The sequence below is a fragment of the Amblyraja radiata genome, chromosome 6 (assembly GCF_010909765.2).
Source record: "Amblyraja radiata isolate CabotCenter1 chromosome 6, sAmbRad1.1.pri, whole genome shotgun sequence".
NCBI classification, from domain to species: Eukaryota; Metazoa; Chordata; class Chondrichthyes; order Rajiformes; family Rajidae; genus Amblyraja; species Amblyraja radiata.
The window spans coordinates 76,019,731-76,040,614 of NC_045961.1; the positions used below are offsets into that span (position 1 = coordinate 76,019,731).

The following is a 20,884-nucleotide window of genomic DNA, read 5'->3' on the forward strand; positions in this document are numbered from 1 at the left end:
TTGGCAAAGATAAATGTAGGTTTTCATGTGGTTTTTTAGGCAAGTGGAATAAATCTATATAATGCACTAACCATGCATGATATGAAGGAAGAACAGGATAAAGAGAAGCAGGAAGCAACATGTTATTGGTCAGTGCAAATCAAAGGATTAAACAGAGTTGTTTCTCTGCCATTGTATTTGTTGCTACAGCTACTGTTTCTATGATTTTAACCGTTTCAACATTGCCTTACATCAAAGAATGCCTTAAAATGAGGTTCATACAGTGGATGTTTTCAGAAACAACATCAGATGTGAAAATGTATTAATGTTAGAGTATAGAAGTTGGGGGAGTGGTCATGTTGCAGTTATATAAGACAGTGGTGAGGGCACATTTAGTGTATTGTGTTCAGCTTTCGGTACCATGTTATAGGAAAGATGTTGTCAAGCTAGAAAGGGTGCAGAGAAGATTTACGAGGATGTTGCCAAGACTCAAGGTCCTGAGTAATAGGGAGCGGTTGAGCAGGCTAGGACTTTATTCCTTGGAGTGCAGAAGAATGAGGGGTGATAAAGTAGCCTTTATTGTCATTTGACAATTTCGCTGCCTTGCAGTCCTACATATAGTAAAAATGACAAAAACACACAATAAACACAAATTAACATCCACCACAGTGAGTTCACCAGGCACCTCCTCACTGTGATGGCCTCACATCCTCCTCCATGCCGGTTCCTCAATTCCTTGATGATTCAAAAATTTAAGGGGTATTGGTTACAAAGAGAGATTGGACAAACTTGGATCATTTTCTGTAGAATGCTTGAGGTTGAGGGGAGACCCGAGAGAAGTATTTTACCTTATGAGATCCACAGATAAAGTAGATAGTCACAACCTTTTTCACAGAGTGGAAATATCAAAGATTAGAGGGCATAGCTTTGAGATGATGGGGGAAAGTTTAAAGGAGATGTGTGGGGCAAGATTTTATTGCACAGAGGGTGCTGGATGCCTGGAACATGCCACCAGGAGTGGTGGTGGTGGGGGCATTTAGTGGTGTTTAAGATGGCTTTTATATAGGTACATGATATACAGGAAAGAGGGATATGATGAGATTAGTTAATCTCTGGCTTCTCCCTGGATTGCCACCTTGTCGTGGTGGAGAAGCTTGTGTGGACCTGAGACCCTGGGAGCAATGCCGCCTGGAGTTATGCCCCTGGTAGGACCACCCATGGCGGTAAGGTCGAGGGGGACTGACAAAGAGCAATCCAACCAAGACCGCAACGGTGGAACAGGCGGAGGATGATTGCTGACCTTAGTGGAGCATCACAACGGCTGGGAAGGCGGATGAATGCTGCAGCAGAAATGGGTCTCCGGTCATCTTGGACTCCATACCACTGGATCCTGACACAGATCTATCAAGGACCGTGGGCTGGCTGTCCGTGCACCAGTCTCCCCACGTTATACAAAGTCACGCACAGGCGTCCTCCATATAGGGAATAGCGCCCTGGAGACACCCATTGCTAGACATGACCGAAGGAGGCCTAAGAAGAAGAGTTAATCTGGGCATCATGTTCAACACAGACATTACGGGCCTAAGGATCCGTTTCTGTGCTGTACGTTTTTATGTTTTTTATACTTCTTAAAATATTGCCAATGATCTAGGCTCCATTATCTTAGAGGATAGAGGATTTCAGACATTGATGACTAATTGCAAGAAAAAAGTTCCCAAGTTCCTCCGTTGTAAACCGCCAACCTCTAATCTTGTAACCTGGTCTCCTTGTCCGAGCATCTCCCACTAATGGAAATATCTTAACATAGTGTTAAACCCCCTTCAACAGATTATCATGCCAGAAACATATTTAGGAGTATGAACTATCGCCAAATAATGTAATGTAGCAACTTCAATGGCATTGAATTTCACTAGGATGAGTTTGATGGGAATATATTACTCCATTGCACATACATACCAGATTAATTTTAACCCTGCTTAACTACAAGTTGAATTTTGACAGTACTTATCTGAGATCTCCCCGAATATGCCTTGTATTTACAGTCAAATGCAATATTGGTTTTAAACCATTTGCATATAACAGCACCAAGGAAACCGTGCAAATCATCACTAAATCACATCAAATCCTTCACAAAAATATAGGCAGCATTGCAGACCAGGGAGTGTAATTGTTGCTAATGATACAAAATAATTGGGGATAGAAGTTATAAGGGAGGATGCTAAGAGTCTATAAAACAACATGAACAGGTTTGGGCAAAAATATTGCTAATGGAGTGTAAAAAGGAAATAAAAAGCCTGCTCCTTGGTAGGAAGAACAGAAAATCAAAATAGTGAGTACTGTTGCAAAAAGATGTTCAGAGGCAATTTGGAGTACAAATATAATAATATTTTGTTGCAATGGTGCAGGCATTTGCGAGACCATTGAAAGCAGCATAAACCAAATTCATTGGGATAAGTTTCAGGAACAAAGGGCTTGTGAGGAATATTAAGCTGGCTCGATCTATACTCATAAGGATACATTCTTATTGAAATGTTGAGATTCCAAGGGGCTCAGTAGAGTGTGTACTTAGTGGTAGTTTTCTCTGGAACGGTGCATCTAGAATTTAGAAGCATTGTCTCAGGATAAAGGTTCAGGATAAGACATTATGCAAATAAATTTATTCCCCCCAAAATATTAAGAATCATTAGAATTCTCTTTCCCAGAGTGCTTTGGAGAGAAAGTCAGGAAATAAATTGAAGTAGAACAGTTTTTGGACCACAGGGGGGACGAGAGGATGATGGTCAATAACAAAGGACCAAAGGTTGGCCCGCGGTCAAGATTAGATCAACCATGTGTAGGAAGGAACCGCAGATGCTGGTTTAAACCGAAGATAGATACAAAATGCTGGAGTAACTCTGCGGGACAGACAGCATCTCTGGAGAGAAGGAATGGGTGACGTTTCGGGTTGAGACCCTTCGTCAGACCTTATTGGCTTCAGACCATCAGCTATGATCTTATTGAATGGGGAATAACAGGGCTCGATGATTCATATGGCCTCCTGCTTTTCATTTTAATATGGATGCTGCCATTAATTTTAAACTCACAATATCCTTTACGCTTATTTTCAGGTGAAAAACCATACAAATGCACATGGGAAGGCTGCACATGGAAATTTGCCCGTTCTGACGAGCTGACGAGGCATTATCGCAAGCATACAGGGGTAAAACCCTTCAAGTGCGCAGACTGTGACCGCAGTTTCTCCCGCTCAGATCACCTGGCACTGCATCGTAGAAGACACATGCTTGTTTAAAAAGATGTTTTGAAGAACAGTGGGGAATTCAGAGCAGGATCTCTTCCAGACCCCAGGATTCAGCTGGGCTGAATTATCAAAATGCATTGATCGAGGACACCTCTAATTGTCCAACAGAGAAAAAAAAAGTGGAGAGCACGCTAATCTTTCTTGTTGCTGATAGTCGAAACTCACCATCAGTGGTTTGGTCATTTGGGTTATGTTAGCTTGGCCTGTTCTTATTGTTCACAGAGTTTCATGTGTTGGTGCATTTTCTTTTAAATAGTTTCTCAGATTTTAAATCACTTTATCTTTACTACAATTCTTCAACTATTGGATGCACCCGTAGTAACAGACTGGTATTTAGTGCTAAATGTAGTTCAAATTGGAACGGAAACTATAGCTTTTGTTTCAATTTTTTTTAAGTTCCAAATCTTCAGACTTAAAAAATCTTCAAATTGGAAGAAAAAACTGGCTAAAGACTTGGTGATATTTTCTTCGACCACATATGTAAGCCTCAAAAATTAGTGAACGATGGATAATACAGCTCTAAAATAATTCAATTAGTTATCTGCAGCAATATCACAGATCATAACGGCTTGGTTATTATTCTGTACAAGAATTAATCAAACCTCATCCTTTAGTTGAAGAATTATTTGACTGTGCTGATCTCTACCAGCTTGCGTAAATAATTTGCAGATTGATAGAGACAGTATGGCTCCAGTAACTGGTACACCTACGCACACTATAACTTGGTGTTATATTTCATGAGCATTCTATCACCACGGAATGTGCATTTTTCACAGCAAACATTTTGTTCCCGTTTTACGTTAATTTTTCTTGGGGTTGTTTCGTACAATGATGGAGAAACATATTAGCTATTCATCACATGCAAATTAGCAACATTTTGGGAGAGGCCAAAGGTTCTTTGAACTATTAATTCAATAAGTAGTCCTTTAGATTTTACTTTTATTTTCAATTGCCCCCAACAGACTCCCATAAATATCTGAAGCCTTATAACTTGTTAATTGTTTCTCTATTGGAAAATACCATGCACCATTTCCATGTCACGAAAATGCATATATTATGTTGGCCCAATAACAATAACAAAGCAAATTTAACGATGAAGTAAAGTGTTATATTTACATCTAGGAATAATATTGGATAGCATCATGCAACAAAATCTAAAATCCAGGCCTTGGCTGTGGTGAGAATCTCTTTATGACCATATTAGGAAAGTGCTTGTGTGTGAGGTTTATCATATCTTTCCCAACTGTGGAATTTGAATCTAGCAAGGTGGCAAATTTCCCCATCAAATGCTCGGCAGCACCGTCCACAAGATCACGTGATATGTGACATGAACTGTAAAGTGAAAGTAGGAAGAGGTTCAGCAGATGTCCTGCCAAAGCGAATAAAATGAAATGAACCCATGAGTAACTATTGTCTCAGACTACCAGTGAAGTTGTTGATACAGTTCTACTGAAGAACAGCGATCACTCTGACGTATATGGTGCAATGCATTACTGTGAAAATCAGAATTGACAGGGAAATGTCCAACAGTCTGTTGTAAAGAAGTTAAGTTCCACTTTGCTGGATACAGCAAATAATATTCCTGATGTTTCATGACTACATGATCACTGTCTTAATCCTATAGTCACATTTAAACTCTTTCACCTTACCTTTGGGGAAATCACAATGTTTTCTATGTGTGTTTATCCATATTTTCTTAACAGGTTCAAAAATACTTTCTTAAAAAATATATTATAATTACAATAGATGACAGTTCACTCCACTCATCTGCTATTAAACAGCAATACGTCCAGGAAAAGAAAAAGGACTAATGAACAGCTGAGCGCTGTCCATTGTGATATTTGAAGCCTGCCAGTAGCATCTTCTAACCTGATTAATGTGACATTGTATTGTATGAAGGAGGAAAGGTAGAGACAAAGGTGTCTTTCTTCTGATTATGCTGATTTCTGTTTGTCTTTTCAATGAGACGGTGTGTTCATACAAATGTGAAATTGGAATACCAATAGTGCAGAATTTATACATATTGCACAAACTCTCGATATTGTTGGAAGTATTATCCCCCCTCCCCTACATGCTAGGAAGTATTCCACAAGAAAGAAACTAGTATCCTTCATGGTAAACCTGACTGAAGAACTAGTACAAAAATACATAATTCTAAATATTTTGGCTCTTTTACTCCAGTTTCTGCAGGTTACCAGTCACCCATTTGGTGTACATCAATTAAATATTTTGTTAGTAAAATTGTAACCCTAGAAATCAAATTTTCCAGTTTTGTGTACTTGAGAACGGTTTGAATATAATGTTTTGGATGGAGAGAAACGTGATTGTGATAATTTCTTGGTGATTCTGCCCAAGTTAAGAGATGCTTCCAAATACTTCCCAGTGGAAGTTAGGCTTGCAGGCCTGGTGTGACTTCAGTCTCACACATGCACTGCCATTCAACGTGTAAAAATCCTTCTGGAACTTTGATAGGGGTTGTGGGACCACATTGTCCTGGAAATAAAGTTGCTGCTAACTTCCAGTGCACTAGTGTTTCCCAGCATAGGGCTGGGAGCCCATTAAAGCAAGCTCCATACTTACTTTACATTCTTGGAAGCCCCCTCCACCCCACAATATTAAGTTCCTATCCAACCTTCCTTTCACAGTGAGCCCCAACCTCCCGCCTCCCTGAACCTGAAGTTTCCGACACCTGAACTTCTCCAAGAACCAGATCCTGGTCACTGTTCCATCCCAGTCATCACTTCAAACTCTCCCTATCCCTATCACATGCTCCACATGCTCATCAGTTTCACCCCTTCAAGCACCGAAGACCACTATCGCTCTCCACCCCAATTCCAACATTGGCCCACATGTTTTAATTCACAGAAAGGAGTAATGCCCATTCAGTGAAGGCCTTGAGAGCTACTGATGATGAGAAATGCTTGGGCAGGTGCACTACAATTTCTCAGTTTGTATTTTATTGAATAGACATCAGTCTTAAATCTGAACTCAATGATGGAATAGAATCTCTGCTATATTTGTGAATCTGGTGCAGCGAAAAAAACCCTCTGTCATGTGCATGAAAATCCAACCTGATGCAGCATGCGTTTTGCACGCCATATCTGAAATGTGGCTCAGTTGAAACATTAAAACTGAATTTCCGAAGCAAAGTTCAATACATTTACCTCACTTCACTGTTTAGTGTGAATAAGAGGGGATGGATTTTTATCCCAAAAGGTTAAAGTTGCACCTTAAGGTTCAATAGATGAAGGTCTGATTTCTTGAAGGATACTGTCCTTAAAATTACCAGCTCCTTTTGAAGCCACAAAGACACACAATGTCTTGCACTTTGAATTAGTCTTGGTTAATAAAAAGATTTATACAGGGATGAACATCAAAACTCTCAAAAAAAAAACATTCTGATATTTTACTGAAGTTGTTGGGACATCTATTTTAAATATAATGTATTATACGTGAGAGTTCAAAGTATTTTGAGAGTCATAGTTTTACATAGGCTGTAAATAGTTTGGGGTGGGAAAATAAATTGGGAGGTGTTTTAGTCCTGAAGTTCACCCATTGAATTTTGCAAATGAAAAATATGAATTAGCCAATTTATGGAAATGGTGGATTTATCCTGCAATAGTTTTTAAACCCCAATGTTCTCTAAAAAAAAATCCAATTTTTGAATCTTCTGAAGAAGATATTTTTGCTGGTCTTTGTACACTATTTAGTTCAGGCAATAAGTATGTGACATGTTTACTAACATATATGTAAGTGTTGTTCTTGTATTTATGTACAATGTATGTATTGTAAATATATTCAGAGCTTTTCATCTTACTGTAAAATGATGGTATCCCCCAAACATGTAAAGGGAGTCTCTGTTAAGAAATTGTGTGGGAGAATGTTCTGTTTTGCCCTTGTCTCTTCTGAAAGACTTACATGAAGAAGTGTTTAATTTTCCACGTTTCCCAAAACTTCCCTGTCAGTGCTTCGCGTTTCTGTATCCAACTTTCATATGAGCTGAGCTGTGAATTGAAGAATTATAGTATCCATTTTAAACATATGCATTTGTAATTACCTGAATTATGAATGGAGGCATGAAGATTAAATAAAGTTGCTTTTGTATGTAACAAATCAGTTAACTCTTGGAAGATTACAGGAGCTTGGAAGATTTGTGCTGAATTAGACATACATATGTACAGTTTGGAGGCACGTTGTATATTCAGCAGACAAAAGGACAAAAACAAACTGAATAAGTAGATTTTTGCCTGTTTCGTTCCAACAGGGAGAATAACTAAGCAGCGATCTGCTCTTTAAATGGCATTATTGCTCATGAAGGATACAATACATTGTTTCTACAGCAGGAAAAACATTTGAAGCCTAGATGGAGCCTTCTTCACTTTAGACTTTAGAGATAGAGCATGGAAACAGGCCCTCCGGCTCACGGAGTTGGCACCAACCAGCAATCATCCCGTACACCAGCGCTATCCTACACACCAGGGGCAATTTACAATTTACAGAAGTTAATTAACCTACAAACCTGTACGTCTTTGGAATGTGGGAGGAAACTGGAGCACCTGGAGAAAACCCACGCAGTCATAGGGATAATGTACAACACCCGTAGTCAGGATCGAACCGGGTTACCGGCATTTTAAGGCAGCAACTCTACCACTGTACCATCCTTGGAAAGGATCAAATTTGCTGAAAAGAATAGCATTGCTGGTAATAATTCAGGGCGCATGTCTATATTCTGCTCCATGTTTGTGAACTATGGCAAAGGGCAAGTTTTTTGGATGAACAGCATTCTACGTAATGCAAATCTCTAATGAACTTAAATTAAGGTAATCAATTCTAATAATTCATGTATTTGTATTAATGAACCCAACATTAGAAGAGGAAGTTACAATGTCCCAAAGCACAACAGTGAAGTTGGAACGATTTATAAGCATGCCCATATGTACAAGTAAGGTTGCATTCTAGAAAGTACTCTTGGATACCTGCAGTTCTACAAAAAGGTTTGTAATGTGTGTTCAGTTCCGAGTCTGCTTTTACACTAGATGGAATACCGGCTCTTTGCATTTTGGATCTGATCCATAATTATATTTAAATATTTGTAATTATAAAATGTCTGATAATACCCCACTGTGTTTGTGTATACTATGCAAACTAAATTTGTCAAATGATTGCTGTGAAGGTAATTGCAGGAAATTATATATTCTGCCTCATAAATATTGATAATGTTTCTTTGCTGCTAAGTTCATACTAATTTACGTATGTGTTACTCCAATGATCTGTGGTCAGGTAGAAGCAATCAGACAACAAAGAACAAACTTGCACTAATGCAACTTCCCTTTTCAACTTCAGGATGCTCCATGCAACTTCTGAATACTTTAAGTCCATTTTGAAGATTTGTCAACTCCACATTGTAGTGGACAACGTCTACAGCTAGGAAGTCCCATAGAAGACCCTACACATTCTTACATACCAGTTTAGAAGCAGAGGATCAAACTCTGGCCTTGCATACCCTCAATTCAGGTATCGAGGACTCACCAAGGCTGAGGTACCAGTCGCCATTGCCGAAAGGCCCATGGAATGACCAGGGAGGTTTTTGACAAAAGGTAAAGCTGGTGAGCAGACCCTTGCCTCCCTTCAAAGCTGCCAAGTACTTTAACAGTTTTAAAATGTCAAGGACTGAGAATGATGCAGCACAAAACATGCCTTTCAGCACGCTAAGTCCACACTGACCATGAAGCACACTTTTGTTTTTACACTAATCCTACCCTAATCCATTTTGTTAGGCTTGAGACTTTACGATGTGGAAACAGGCCCTTCGACGTACCGTCCACGCCGACCAGCAATCACCCCATGCATCAGCGCTCTCCTACACACTGGGGACAATTTACAGAAGCCAATTGACCTACAAACCTGTACGTCTGGAGTGTGGGAGGAAACCGGAGCACCTGGAGAAAACACATGCGGTCACAGAGAGAATGTACAAACTACGCACACATAGCACAGTCAGGATCGAACCCAGGTTTCTGCCGTGGTATGGTAGCAACTCTACAAACTGCTAACCACTGTGTTCTCCCCATATTTCTATCAACTTCGTCCCTAATTCTACCAGTCATCTACTCATGCAAGGCAGTTTCCAGTGGCCAATTAATCTACCGAAGTGCATATATTTGAGATGTGGTTGAAAACCGGAGCACCCAGAGGTAACCAGCACAATCCAAGAAAGCGTGCAAACTCCACACAGACAATATCCAAGGTCAGAATCAAAAGCAGACACGAGCTGGGAGGCAGCAACTGTACTAGCTGTGCCATTGTGCCCTCTGACATTTAGAGGCATTTTTTAAGAATTCTTAAAATTAATTATTTTTTAAATGTTATTTCAAAAACACAAAACTCATGAAAATACATACCAAAAATAAAAAAACCTTGCCATTCGCTATCTAATGAATTGAAAACAATGGATCTCCAATTCTGCATCAAGATAGAAGGAGACCTGGTTCTAACCTGAACCACTGATGTCACCCAGCAAGATTCATTATTCCTGCCATAAGTAGGAAATACAGCAGCCAACTTGTACCCAAAGCTTTCAAGTTCAGGAATGTGGGAAGTATAAACTCATACAGCACAGGAACAGGCCTTTCGCCCAACTTGTCCATTCTACCTCAAGATGCCCCATCTCAGCAAGTCCCATTTGCCTGCATTTGGCCCATATCCCACTAAATCTTTCCTATTCATGTATCTGCCCAAGAGTCTTTTAAATGCTGTTACAGTACCTGCCTCAGCTATTTCCTCTGGAAGCTCTTTCCATAAACCCACCATCCTCAGAGTGAAAAAGTTGCCCTTCTTATCTTGAACCTACCTGTATGTCCTCTGGTTCTTGATTCTCCTACCTTGAGTGAAAGGTTCTGTGCATTTATCCCCTTTGTGACATTATATGTCACCCCTCAACCTCCTGCACTTCAGAATAATGAATGAATGAATAAAGTTATAGCCTGCCCAACCTCTCCACTATAGATAAAGTCCCAGGTATGGGAAAGCACCGGCCAATATTTATGTTTTGCATTTATTTATTTATGCACCATAAACCTGGGAAACGCCAACAATATAAGCAAATGTAAATCAAATTCAGTGGTCAATTCATTTGATGGTGTAACAGTCTGCAGTGAGATTTACCTGAACCTTTGCAATCTGTTTGCCTTCAAGTGTCATTCTGTCCTCCTAGAGGGAAGTAGATTAGAATGCATGGCGAATTTAGTGATGCAAAGCCATTGAACAAAGTGAAGGATATGACATAACACAATGCAATTATATATTTATATTAATATATTCATGTGCTTTATGCATTATGCAGAACAATGGTACACAGCTTTGATATTGAGTGATGCAGCGTGGCAACAGGCCCTTCGGTCCAACTTCCCACACCGATCATTGCTTCTACACTAGTCCCACCTGTGCATTTGGCCTATATATCCCTCTACACCTGTCCTATCCATGTACCTGTCTAATTGTTTTTTAAACATTGCAATAGATCCTGCCTCAACTACCTCCTCCAGCAGCTTGTTCCATACTCCTACAACCCTTTGTGTGAAAATGTTACCCCTCAGATTCCTATTAAATCTTTTCCCCCTTCACCTTAAACTTATGTCCTCTGGCTCTTGATTCCCTTACTCTGGGCGTCTTCCCGATGTATTCCTCTCAGGACTATATACCTCTATAAGATCACCCCTCATCCTCTTGCCATCCAAGGAATAGAGTCCCAGCCTGCTCACTCTCCCTGATAGCTTAGACCCTCGAGTCCTGGCAATATTTGTTATGTGGATGCAGGAACAATGCGGGAACAAGACTGGAATGGCCTGTATGTGCACATGTTTCTGCCGGATCTCTTAACGCACTGGATTTGTGGGTTTCACTGATACCAAGAAATAGATTTTTCAGCACAGTAAAAAAATAACAGCCACTTCGTCTGATTTTGTCAACTTGTGAGCTCCAACTGTAATTTTATAGGGAAGTCATGTGAGTGACTACGTGAGGACCCAGCCAGCCCGCATGCTCGTCAATACGTCGACGCATGGCGCGGGAGTTGGAGCAGTTCGAAACCGCTCTGGCAGGTAAGTTAATTTTGTTTTCAGCATGCCTGGAATAGCTGACGGGCACACCTTGTGCAGCTGCCGCCGTTGGAGCTCCGAATGGGAGCAGGCGACCGGATTTGGAGGCCGCCGTGGGGCTCCGTAAGGAGATAGGATATGATATGCCAGGTCAGCGATCGCTGCAAAAGATTAGCAGCAGCCGGTGAGTTAAAAATAGCTGCGGCCAGGAGCAACCGCCAGGTAAGCTCAGCTGCCGTTGCACCGAGCAATTTTGAACATAGATGCTACCGGCTGAGGTTGGCTCAGCTTACGGTGGAGCAGCATATACAATACAATACAATACAATTCAATTTATTGTCATTTGGACCCCTTGAGGTCCAAACGAAATGCCGTTTCTGCAGCCATACATTACAAACAAAGAGACCAATGACACAACATATTTTACATAAACATCCATCACATTGCTGTGATGGAAGGCCAAAAAAACTTTTCTCTCCACTGCACTCTCCCCCCCCCGATGTCAGAGTCAAAGTCAAAGCCCCCGGCGGGCGATGGCGAATTGTCCCGTGGCCATTTAAGCCACGTCGGGTGATGCAAGGTCGCGCACCGGGTCTTGATGTTAGAGCCCCCGGCGTACGCTCGCAAACTCCCGCGGCCATTCCAAGCCGCGCGGGGCGGTGATGTAGGCCCCGCTCCAGGAGCTCTTCAACCCCGCAACTCGGGCGGGAGAAGTCGCCGCTGCGGAAGCCCCGAAAAGCGGTCTCCCTCCAGGGACCCGCGGGCTCCCGGTGCCGTCCGCCAAACCCGCAGTTGCAGCCACCGAATCTCCGGGGGTCGGGTCGCAGCAGCGTCCACCACAGCTCCACCCGCTCTGGACTCGGCCAGCTCCGCGACGGTGAGGTGAGTAGTCAGCACCAGAGCCCCCGGTTTTCCTGTTGGAGGCCGCTCCTCGTTGCAGCCCCAACGACAACGGAGACCCGACAAAGAAAAGGTCGGGTCTCCCGTGCAGGGAGAGATTTAAAAGTTACCCCCAACCCCCCCACACCACCCCCACCCCCCCCACACACATACCCCAACAAAAATAACAAAAACTACATTAAAACATAGACATAAAATAATAAAAACGCAGACGGACTGCAGAGGCCGCTGCTGACGAGAGTCGCGCCGCCTACCGGAGAAAATAGTGTATGCTTTATTTTTAGGGCGGCTATAAATAGAGTTGGCAGATTTTTAATAGTGGTTGCTGCTCGGTCACGTTTGTGACTATCGTCGCAGATAACATACAAAGTTCATGTTTAATACTTTGACAATATAACGATGTATCTTTTGCGAATAAAGTTTTAAATTGAACATGAATACAAAGGACATTTATTATCACATACGCCAAATAGTGTAGTGAAATTTGACTTACCATTGCAGTCCAGAGCTCCTGGCTTAGGAAGCCTTTTTTGAGCTGTGTCTTTCAGACACCTGTGGGAGCTACACCTGGTTCAGGGTGGCGTCACGATAATTTCCGCTCAGTAGAGGGGACTGTTGGAGATTCTTTCATAAGAGACTCCAACTGTGGATATCGATAGAGCAGTCGAATCTCTGATCTAATGGGGATATGCTTCTTTTCATCATATGAACAAACTATGCTCCATGTACCGGAGGCATTAACAGGAAGCTCCAGCCATATGCCTGTGCTAACACCTGGCAGGGTTGCAATATTTCTCCCAATCTGTCGTGGGGAGTATCGGAAAGAGGTGACTTTGATTATAATGCCGGCTCATCCAGGTCATATGGGGGCCAGAGGCCTGAGATAGCAATACCTTGTGCAGGGTTGCGCTCTATTTACTCCCCTGATATACTCTGTTGAGGCTCCAGAAGGGAGCAATGATTCAGAGTCACTAACAGGTGCAACCAGTCTGGTAAGTACAATAAATAATGATGATTTATACCGACAGCAGAGGACCGCAGCAGTGCGGAAAGCCAACGGCCACTTCGGAGTCGCTGGCAGTGCCGATCTGCACAGCTAGTTCCGATTCGGCTCCTAGAGGGAGCAGCTTGGCAACCCCGAGTCGGGGCAAAGCTAAAGCCAAGTCTGTGAGACAAGTCCTGTCGGATGATTCTGGACAAGAGGATTCTGTCCCCACATCTATGGCAGTTGTGATTGGCCGTTTGTCTCAATTAGAACATCTGATGGATCAGATGGTGGCACAAAATATGCTCCGTGTTACGGAGGCATGCACGGGCAGTTCAAGTCATACGCCTGTGGCAACGCCTGGTTCAGGGTTGCAGTATTTCCCCCACTCTGTCGAGGGGAGTGTCGGAGATCAATATGGAGCTGACTCCAAACATGAGTATGTGCCTGAATCCCGTGCTTTAATGCATGATGTACGAGAGTCGTATAAGGAAGAGCTGCCTGCTCTTGCCTCTAAATTTGCTGTTCCCTCGGTGACGGGCAAGCCACTACATGAGGAGTTGGCCAGCGGCCTCAGCTATCTAACATCACACCACCTGAAGGAGATGTGGTCAGACAGGGTCTGCAAATGGAACTTCGCTGAAGCTCCAACAAGCAGATTGACCCGGGTTCAGAGACGGTGGCAGGTAAGGTCTCTTTATTAATCTCCGTAAAACTCTGAAATGGAGCAGTCTGTCAGCCCAGATTTGGGTTTACGGGCAGCATGGGCTGTCTAGTATCTTTTCACTGTCTCTGGGAAAGATCAGGTTGATGCAGAGACATTGGCAGGGTGCCTTGTATAGTAACTTCTGTAAGTTCCAGGTAGGAACAGCTTGGTTACCCTGGTTCAGGGTAGACCATCATGGAACTGTCTGGCCATATGGGTCATATTGACCAGGGAAGCACTGCCTCAACATCTGTGATTGAGGTTATCAGGATGCTCAGTAGAATGAAGTAGTTGAAGTCTCCCTCAACACAAGTTTAAATTTCTGCTCAGTTAGTGAAGTTGCCAGTTCATTGGAAACATCATTGCCATTCTCAGGGAAAGGTAGCTACCAGCAGGAAGCAGGTCTGGCATATAATATTTTTATCTGACCTGCAGGTTCATGTTGTGAATCAAAAATGTATGTATAACAAACCGTAGGCTCTCAATACCAGTATTCCTGATTGAGAGGCGGGTCGAAGAGATTGTGTAGCGCACTCTGGCGACTCAGACAAGTGGTTTCAGTCAGAGGACTGCGAAGCAATTCCTGATTCAGGCTTGCATTATGCTAAATTCTACTCTGAGGAAGAACACTGAGAATTTGTGGTGACTCTTATAGTCAAGAGTTGACAGGGAACTCGTATTCCCACATCAAGGGGAGACTGCGTTTTCATCTCTAGTCATAAGGTTCTAATTATATGTTATCAGCAAAATGTATGAATAACTAGATAATGCATCTTCCGCGGCAAGAGAAGCCAAAAATGTTCTGTCCGTATGGTCAATAGAGCAACGGTGGTTCCAAGTGGAATCAGTGACATCTCACGGAGGATGAGTGGTCTGCCGAAAAACAAGAGGGGTATATTTCTGATACTTCTCAAGATTACAGAAACATGGAGCATGCCGAATCTGGTTAGGATTTGGCTAATCTGATCATGTGTTTAGTTACCCAGTTTAAGATGGATGATTGGCTTTCAGCAATTTAACTGACTCAGAGAACCGATCTTGAAGATGCATACTTTGCCATATCTATACACATGAGGCACAGATTATCTGGTGTTTTGATAACAAAGCCAGTGGTAGAAGTTAAAGCTGCCCTACTCAGATCAAAGGGCATTATGTCATCGAGGTTTAGATAATATGCAATATATGCAGCTGATAAAACTTAGGGGTTTATCAGTAGATACCTCTTGCGATATTAAGGATGAGGCAACATGAAATTTAATAGTGCCAATTTTGCCTATTCGTTCAGGCCATGGTAAAGCGGCTGACGCAACTCCTATTTACTCGGTCACGAGTGATGGCTGGGGCAGCCTGTCTTCTCGGGCAGCTAGCTCTGCACGATTGTATGGGAAGTTTGTGAATAAAATATGTGAGTTACTTTTAAACGGAAGTAACAGAGGTTTGTGTGGCTTTCAGTTTGAGCTTAGAGAGCGTTTATGTGATAGCACAATTGACACTGCTTGTGCTGCTTTGTCATTCTCTGTAGCACCATAAGTGGAGACAATAAATGATTGGTTATTCACCCGCTGTTCACTAACGTTATGCAGGGTGTCTAAAACCTACACTCATTGTAGTGTGCGATGTATATCAGTAAATTATTATGCAAATATTCTTCTACTGTATTCCCAATGGGAGCAGTATTTTTAAGTTGATTATGCTTTCAGCAACTGATTTCAGCACAAAGAACACAGTCTGTACTCAATCTTTGGCTCGGTCTCTGGGTCATAACTGACATTAAGGTAGCTTGTTTTGGGAATTATCTCATAAGCAAAATGGGCATGATAGCGTACATTTGGAGTGACAGCATACCCACCAGAGCGGAGATTGGGGGTGTCATTAGTATACAAGTACACTGAGCTTGCTAATACCTATGAGATGAAAGATAGTTTATTTATTATTATTCAATACTCAAGATATTGCTGATGGCTCATTAGCAGCCAATAGAATGGATAGTGCCCTTTCATCATACAGCAAGAGGCTTACATAATGCGTGTTAATAAGTTATAAAATTTGGTTGAATATGTCTGGATATTTGCAGATAGAATTCTGCACAGTGTTACATGAGTTATTGTCTAACTCAAAGTCAATTGGGACTATGGTCCGGTTAAGAACAATGGCCATGTATGAAAGTTAGCATCAGGGTATTAATAACCCATGTTTTTCTACCATTACTGGTTTATCTGTTTAAGTGTTTCACACACAGATTGGGTTACTGCATGAAACCACAGAGCTTTGAAGACTTCATGTAGTCACTCACGTGACTTTGATATAAAATAGAAAGATTAAACGAGAACTTACCATTTGAAGTTTGATCTTTATTTTATGAGAAATTGAAGTGAGGGAATACATGCCCTCCACTCCTAACCCTACTTCTCATAAAGATCATTCAGTGATTCTAAGGTCGTTAATCTTTCTGTGGCTTAAGTTCAGCAACTAGTCTGTGGTTTCATACAGCTGCTCTGAAGATTGATGTGCATGCGGGCTGGCGGACTCTTCACGTATTCCCTCACTTCAACTTCTCATAAAATAAAGATCAAACTTCAAACGGTAAGTTCTTGTTTAATCTTTCTATTATTTAACCCAGTAAGCATTACAATGTTGAGAATATTTAAATCATCTAACCATAGAGAAAAGGCAAGAGCAAATGTAGACTGGTCTCTTCCCAACCTATTTATGTCTGTAATGGGCTGGTCATTGAATTACTACCAGCTGCGTAGTTGTCCTGACTCAGGGTTTTCATAATTGATTTTAAAAAACACACAATCCTTCTTCTGTCCAAAATACCTTTACTTGAGATGAGAGATTGCAGTAATGTAACAGCTGACACCATTTCTGTCTACCCTTCTGATCCTTGCATGTGTTCACTGCTGTCCCAGTAGTCAATTTGCTGACAATCCAAATGTGGTACAACCTCTTATTTCCCTTGCAAAACTGCAGCCACTCCCTCTCTCTGCAATGCACCTGCTAACATCTACCGGTGACTGACTAGGTAACCCTTCCTGACAGCAGTGCACTTTTAAAGTAGACTTGCAATTGCAGCTCTCTTTTTAACATAAGGTTAAGTTTTGCATTGATCCTCCCTATCTGAAGGATGTCTTTAGCTGTTCACCCCTTCTGCATGTTTAGTTTAAAGACACAGCACAGGAAAAGGCCCACTGTGTCCGCACCGACCAGCGATCCCCGCACACTTACACTACCTCACACACACAGGGGACAATTTAGAATTATACCAAGCTAATTAACTTACAAACCCGTACGTCTTTGGAGTGTGGGAGGAAACCGTAGAAAATCCATGCAGGTCATGGGGAGAACGTACAAACTCCGTACAGACAGCACCCGTAGTCAGGATCGAACCCAGGTCTCTGGCACTGTAAGGCAGCAACTCTACCGCTGTACCACCGTGCTGCCTCAGTGTGTTTTCTTTATCAACTCTCCGATACAACTTTTAAAATGTTTTACGTAGTTAATTCTGAAATAGACTCCAGGTGTTGAAACACATTTTCAGTGCATTTTAGTCAAAGGAGATGTCAGATAAGAAGAAAGTTTCCAAGGACTTACACATTCACAATCAGAAACAAACTTTTATAAACCTCCCTATTGAAACATATTGAAATGAAATGCCACTTGCACACAAACAAATCATTCAGCCATTTTTTTAAAGGGCGTTAATTGCTCAATTATTTTTAACACAGCATCCTACAAGTTTTGGAGATGGGTTTTGTGATCAGTGCAAGGTCAAATGCCAGAGGGGTCCAACTTACATACATTTATGTGTAGGAAGGAACTGCAGATGCTGGTTTAAACGGCCTGGAACATCGGGCCTCCGTAGAGGCAACTGTGGAGGCCTCAATGGGCCCGACTATGGGTGAACTGGGGTTGGGGACTGGACTTTGTGCCTTCCCTCATAATGGGAACCATTGTGGGGGGATGTTCTTTATGTTTAAAACTCTTATTAATGTTATGTCTGTATTCCTTCTTTATGTGCTGCAAAATGGCAAGAAGCATTTCACTTCACTACACCTAGGTGTATGTGAATGTGACCAATAAAATACCTTTGATACCTTTGAAACTGAAGATAGACATAAAAACCTGGAGTAACTCAGCAGGTCAGACAGCATCTGAGGAGAAAAGGAATAGGTGATGTTACGGGTCGAGACCTTTCTTCAGACTGAGTCAGGGGAAATGGAAACAAAAAATATAGGCGGTGATATAGAAAGATATAGAATAAATGAATGAAAGACATGCAAAAAAAGTAACAATGATAAAGAAAAGAAGCCATTGTTAGCTGTGGGCTAGGTGAAAACGAGTTACAGACAATGAAACTCACCAGAACGACAATGAAACTAGCACAATGACTTGGATGGGGGAGGGACGGAAAGAGATGGGATGCAGGGGTTGCTTGAAGTTAGATAAATCAATATTCATACTGCTGGGTTGTAAGCTGCCCTCAAACTTCTTCTACCCACAGAGTTTCACAGTTTATACATTCACAGAGCCTTGATGGAAAAATAAGATGCTTTATTTCTGATCAGTTTATGGAATTGTGGAACACAAATTGTCCCTTGCATGACAGGTGCTTGTGCAGCCTCCCAGTGCTGTTAGTACAGATAGGGCAAAGGGCTTCCTGCAGAGAGTCATACACGATAATGCCTTCATCCACATCACAATGTGGATAAAGCCCCAATCCTTTCTATGCTTCATTCACCTCCTCCATCCCCTTGTTTATTACCCATTGATTTTAGCATAACTCCTTCAATTGTCTTCAACAATTGCCACACTCAGTCTGAAGAAGGGTCTGACCCAAAACGTCACCTATTTTTCTCCAGAGATGCTGCCTGACCCGTTGAGTTACTGCAACAATTTGTGTCTATCATCTGCATAATTGGTGATATGAAATGGGGAGTCTTGGTGTCAGGTGCAGCCCCTGGTTATCTTGTGTGGTGGGGAGTTACCTGCATCGCTTCCAACACCCCCTACTTCACACCATTTAAATTAGCTGAGAAATGAGTGACTGACTAACCACTAGTTTCTTGACCACCTCATCCAAGAACACTAGTCATTATGTAAAGAGGTACAGCATGGAATCAGACCCTTCGGCCCACCAAATCCATGCCAACCATCCGTCAACTATTCCCATGAATTATCTGTTATCCCACTTACTCATCCGCTCCCTACACACAAGGGACAATTTGTAGAGGCCAATTAACATACAAACCCGGACGTCTTTGGGATGCGAGAAGGAACTGGAGGAAACATGCGGTCACAGGGAGAAAATGCAGATCTTGCACAGACAGCACCTTAGGTTGGGATCGAACCCAGGTTTCTGGTGGTTGGAGGCAGCCGCTCCACCAGCTGCACCACCACTTCAAAGGCATCGTAACACCTTCCAATACTTCCAACTGTCAAGAACTTAGCAGCCACTCAGAAATATAACCTGAACTACAAGTCGTCAGAAGCAAGAGAAATAGTGCTCTAATGACTTTGAAGAAAGAACAAATATCCCAACAAATTGTCATGGAGTTAGTTGCTGTAGAGCATTTGGACATGTCATTTATAGGTTTCGTGGAGTTCTCATTGAAGATAGTCAAGGGGTTGGCACAATGGAACTGCAAGTCGTCCTGCTGATTCACAGCTCCAAAGACCCCGGTTCAATCCTGACCCTGGGTGCAGTCTGTTTTTGCACATTCTTTCCGTGCCCATGTGAGATTCCCCTGGGTGCTCTGATTTCCTCCCACATCCAAAGTTGGAATGTTAATTGGCCACCGTAAATTATCCCCAGTGTGGGTGGGTAACAGTAATTGGGGGGGTATGGGAGCACAAATGGGTAAATGAGAGAGAATAGATTACACGGATATGTGTGATGGAATGGGAACGATGGAAATGCTGACATCGCGATCGGTTGAGTGAATCCCCTTTATGTCTATGTGAAATGCGAATATGTCAATACTGGATTGTCAGATTTGGAACTCTTACCAATGACGACAAAAACAACTCGGCACAAAGGGAATTCATCCAGTTTTGGCACTATTTTGCAGGAATCACTTCCCATGTTCCAGAATGGAAGTCCTCATCTTGAAAGCATATGCAACAGAGACAAAGTAACTAGGAGTAAGGGATGGCATCCTTACATTAATTCCCTTTACTCCCCCAATCATACTGTTCAACCCACTGAGTTCCCCCCAGCAGATTATTTGTGGCTTAATATTCCAGCTTCTGCAGTCTCTTATGGCCAGGAGTTATATGAAGGATGGAACCTTTTCTTCCCTGAAAGACATGAGTGAACAGGTGGATTTTTATGTTGATACAGCAGTTCCATATTTACCATTACTGAGGTTGAGAAGTACTTAAGCAGATTAGATTAATTACTTGAAATTAGATTCCAAGCCATCGTAGTGGGATTTGAGGGCAGTCTAGATCAATCCAGAACTCAGGCTACTCGTCAAGTAAAATAACTATTGCCCGATGTGAATCTCTGTCCAGAGGGAGTGACCATGCAGAAAGTGAAGTGTGGAGTGAATGCATCGTCACACATTAGTAAGTCCACGGAGCAAAAGAATTTCAGAGTTTAAAAATGTATGCAGATACATTTAAATAAATACTTCCCTTAGAAAATATAATGGGCAATTATACCAGTTCAGGGACACCGCTTACAATGGCCTAATGCCATCCACCCAACACCTAATGGTGCCAGTTATAGACCAGGTCTAGCCTATACCCAATGACAATCTGTCTTTAGCTTAGAGTCTAAAGCATTATTGGACAAAGATTGACTTTAAGCCCCAACAAGAGACATTACAGTATGTGGGATTAATATAGGATGAATGGAAAATGGATGGTTGATGATCTGTGAGGATTCGGTCGGCTAAAGGACCTGATTCCATGCT

General features: G+C 42.1%; 1 protein-coding gene across 3 annotated transcripts in view; it reads left to right on the forward strand.

The window, feature by feature from the left end:
- Positions 1 to 7,390, forward strand: part of klf12 (Kruppel like factor 12) — a 238,010-nt gene extending 230,620 nt beyond the window's left edge. For all 3 annotated transcript variants that reach the window (XM_033023014.1, XM_033023012.1, XM_033023011.1), the window contains one exon: positions 3,087 to 7,390. In XM_033023014.1, coding sequence (XP_032878905.1) covers positions 3,087 to 3,268 — 182 coding nt within the window. In that variant the 3' untranslated portion in view covers positions 3,269 to 7,390. The remainder of the gene's footprint in view (positions 1 to 3,086) is intronic.
- Positions 7,391 to 20,884: the final 13,494 nt, after the last annotated feature.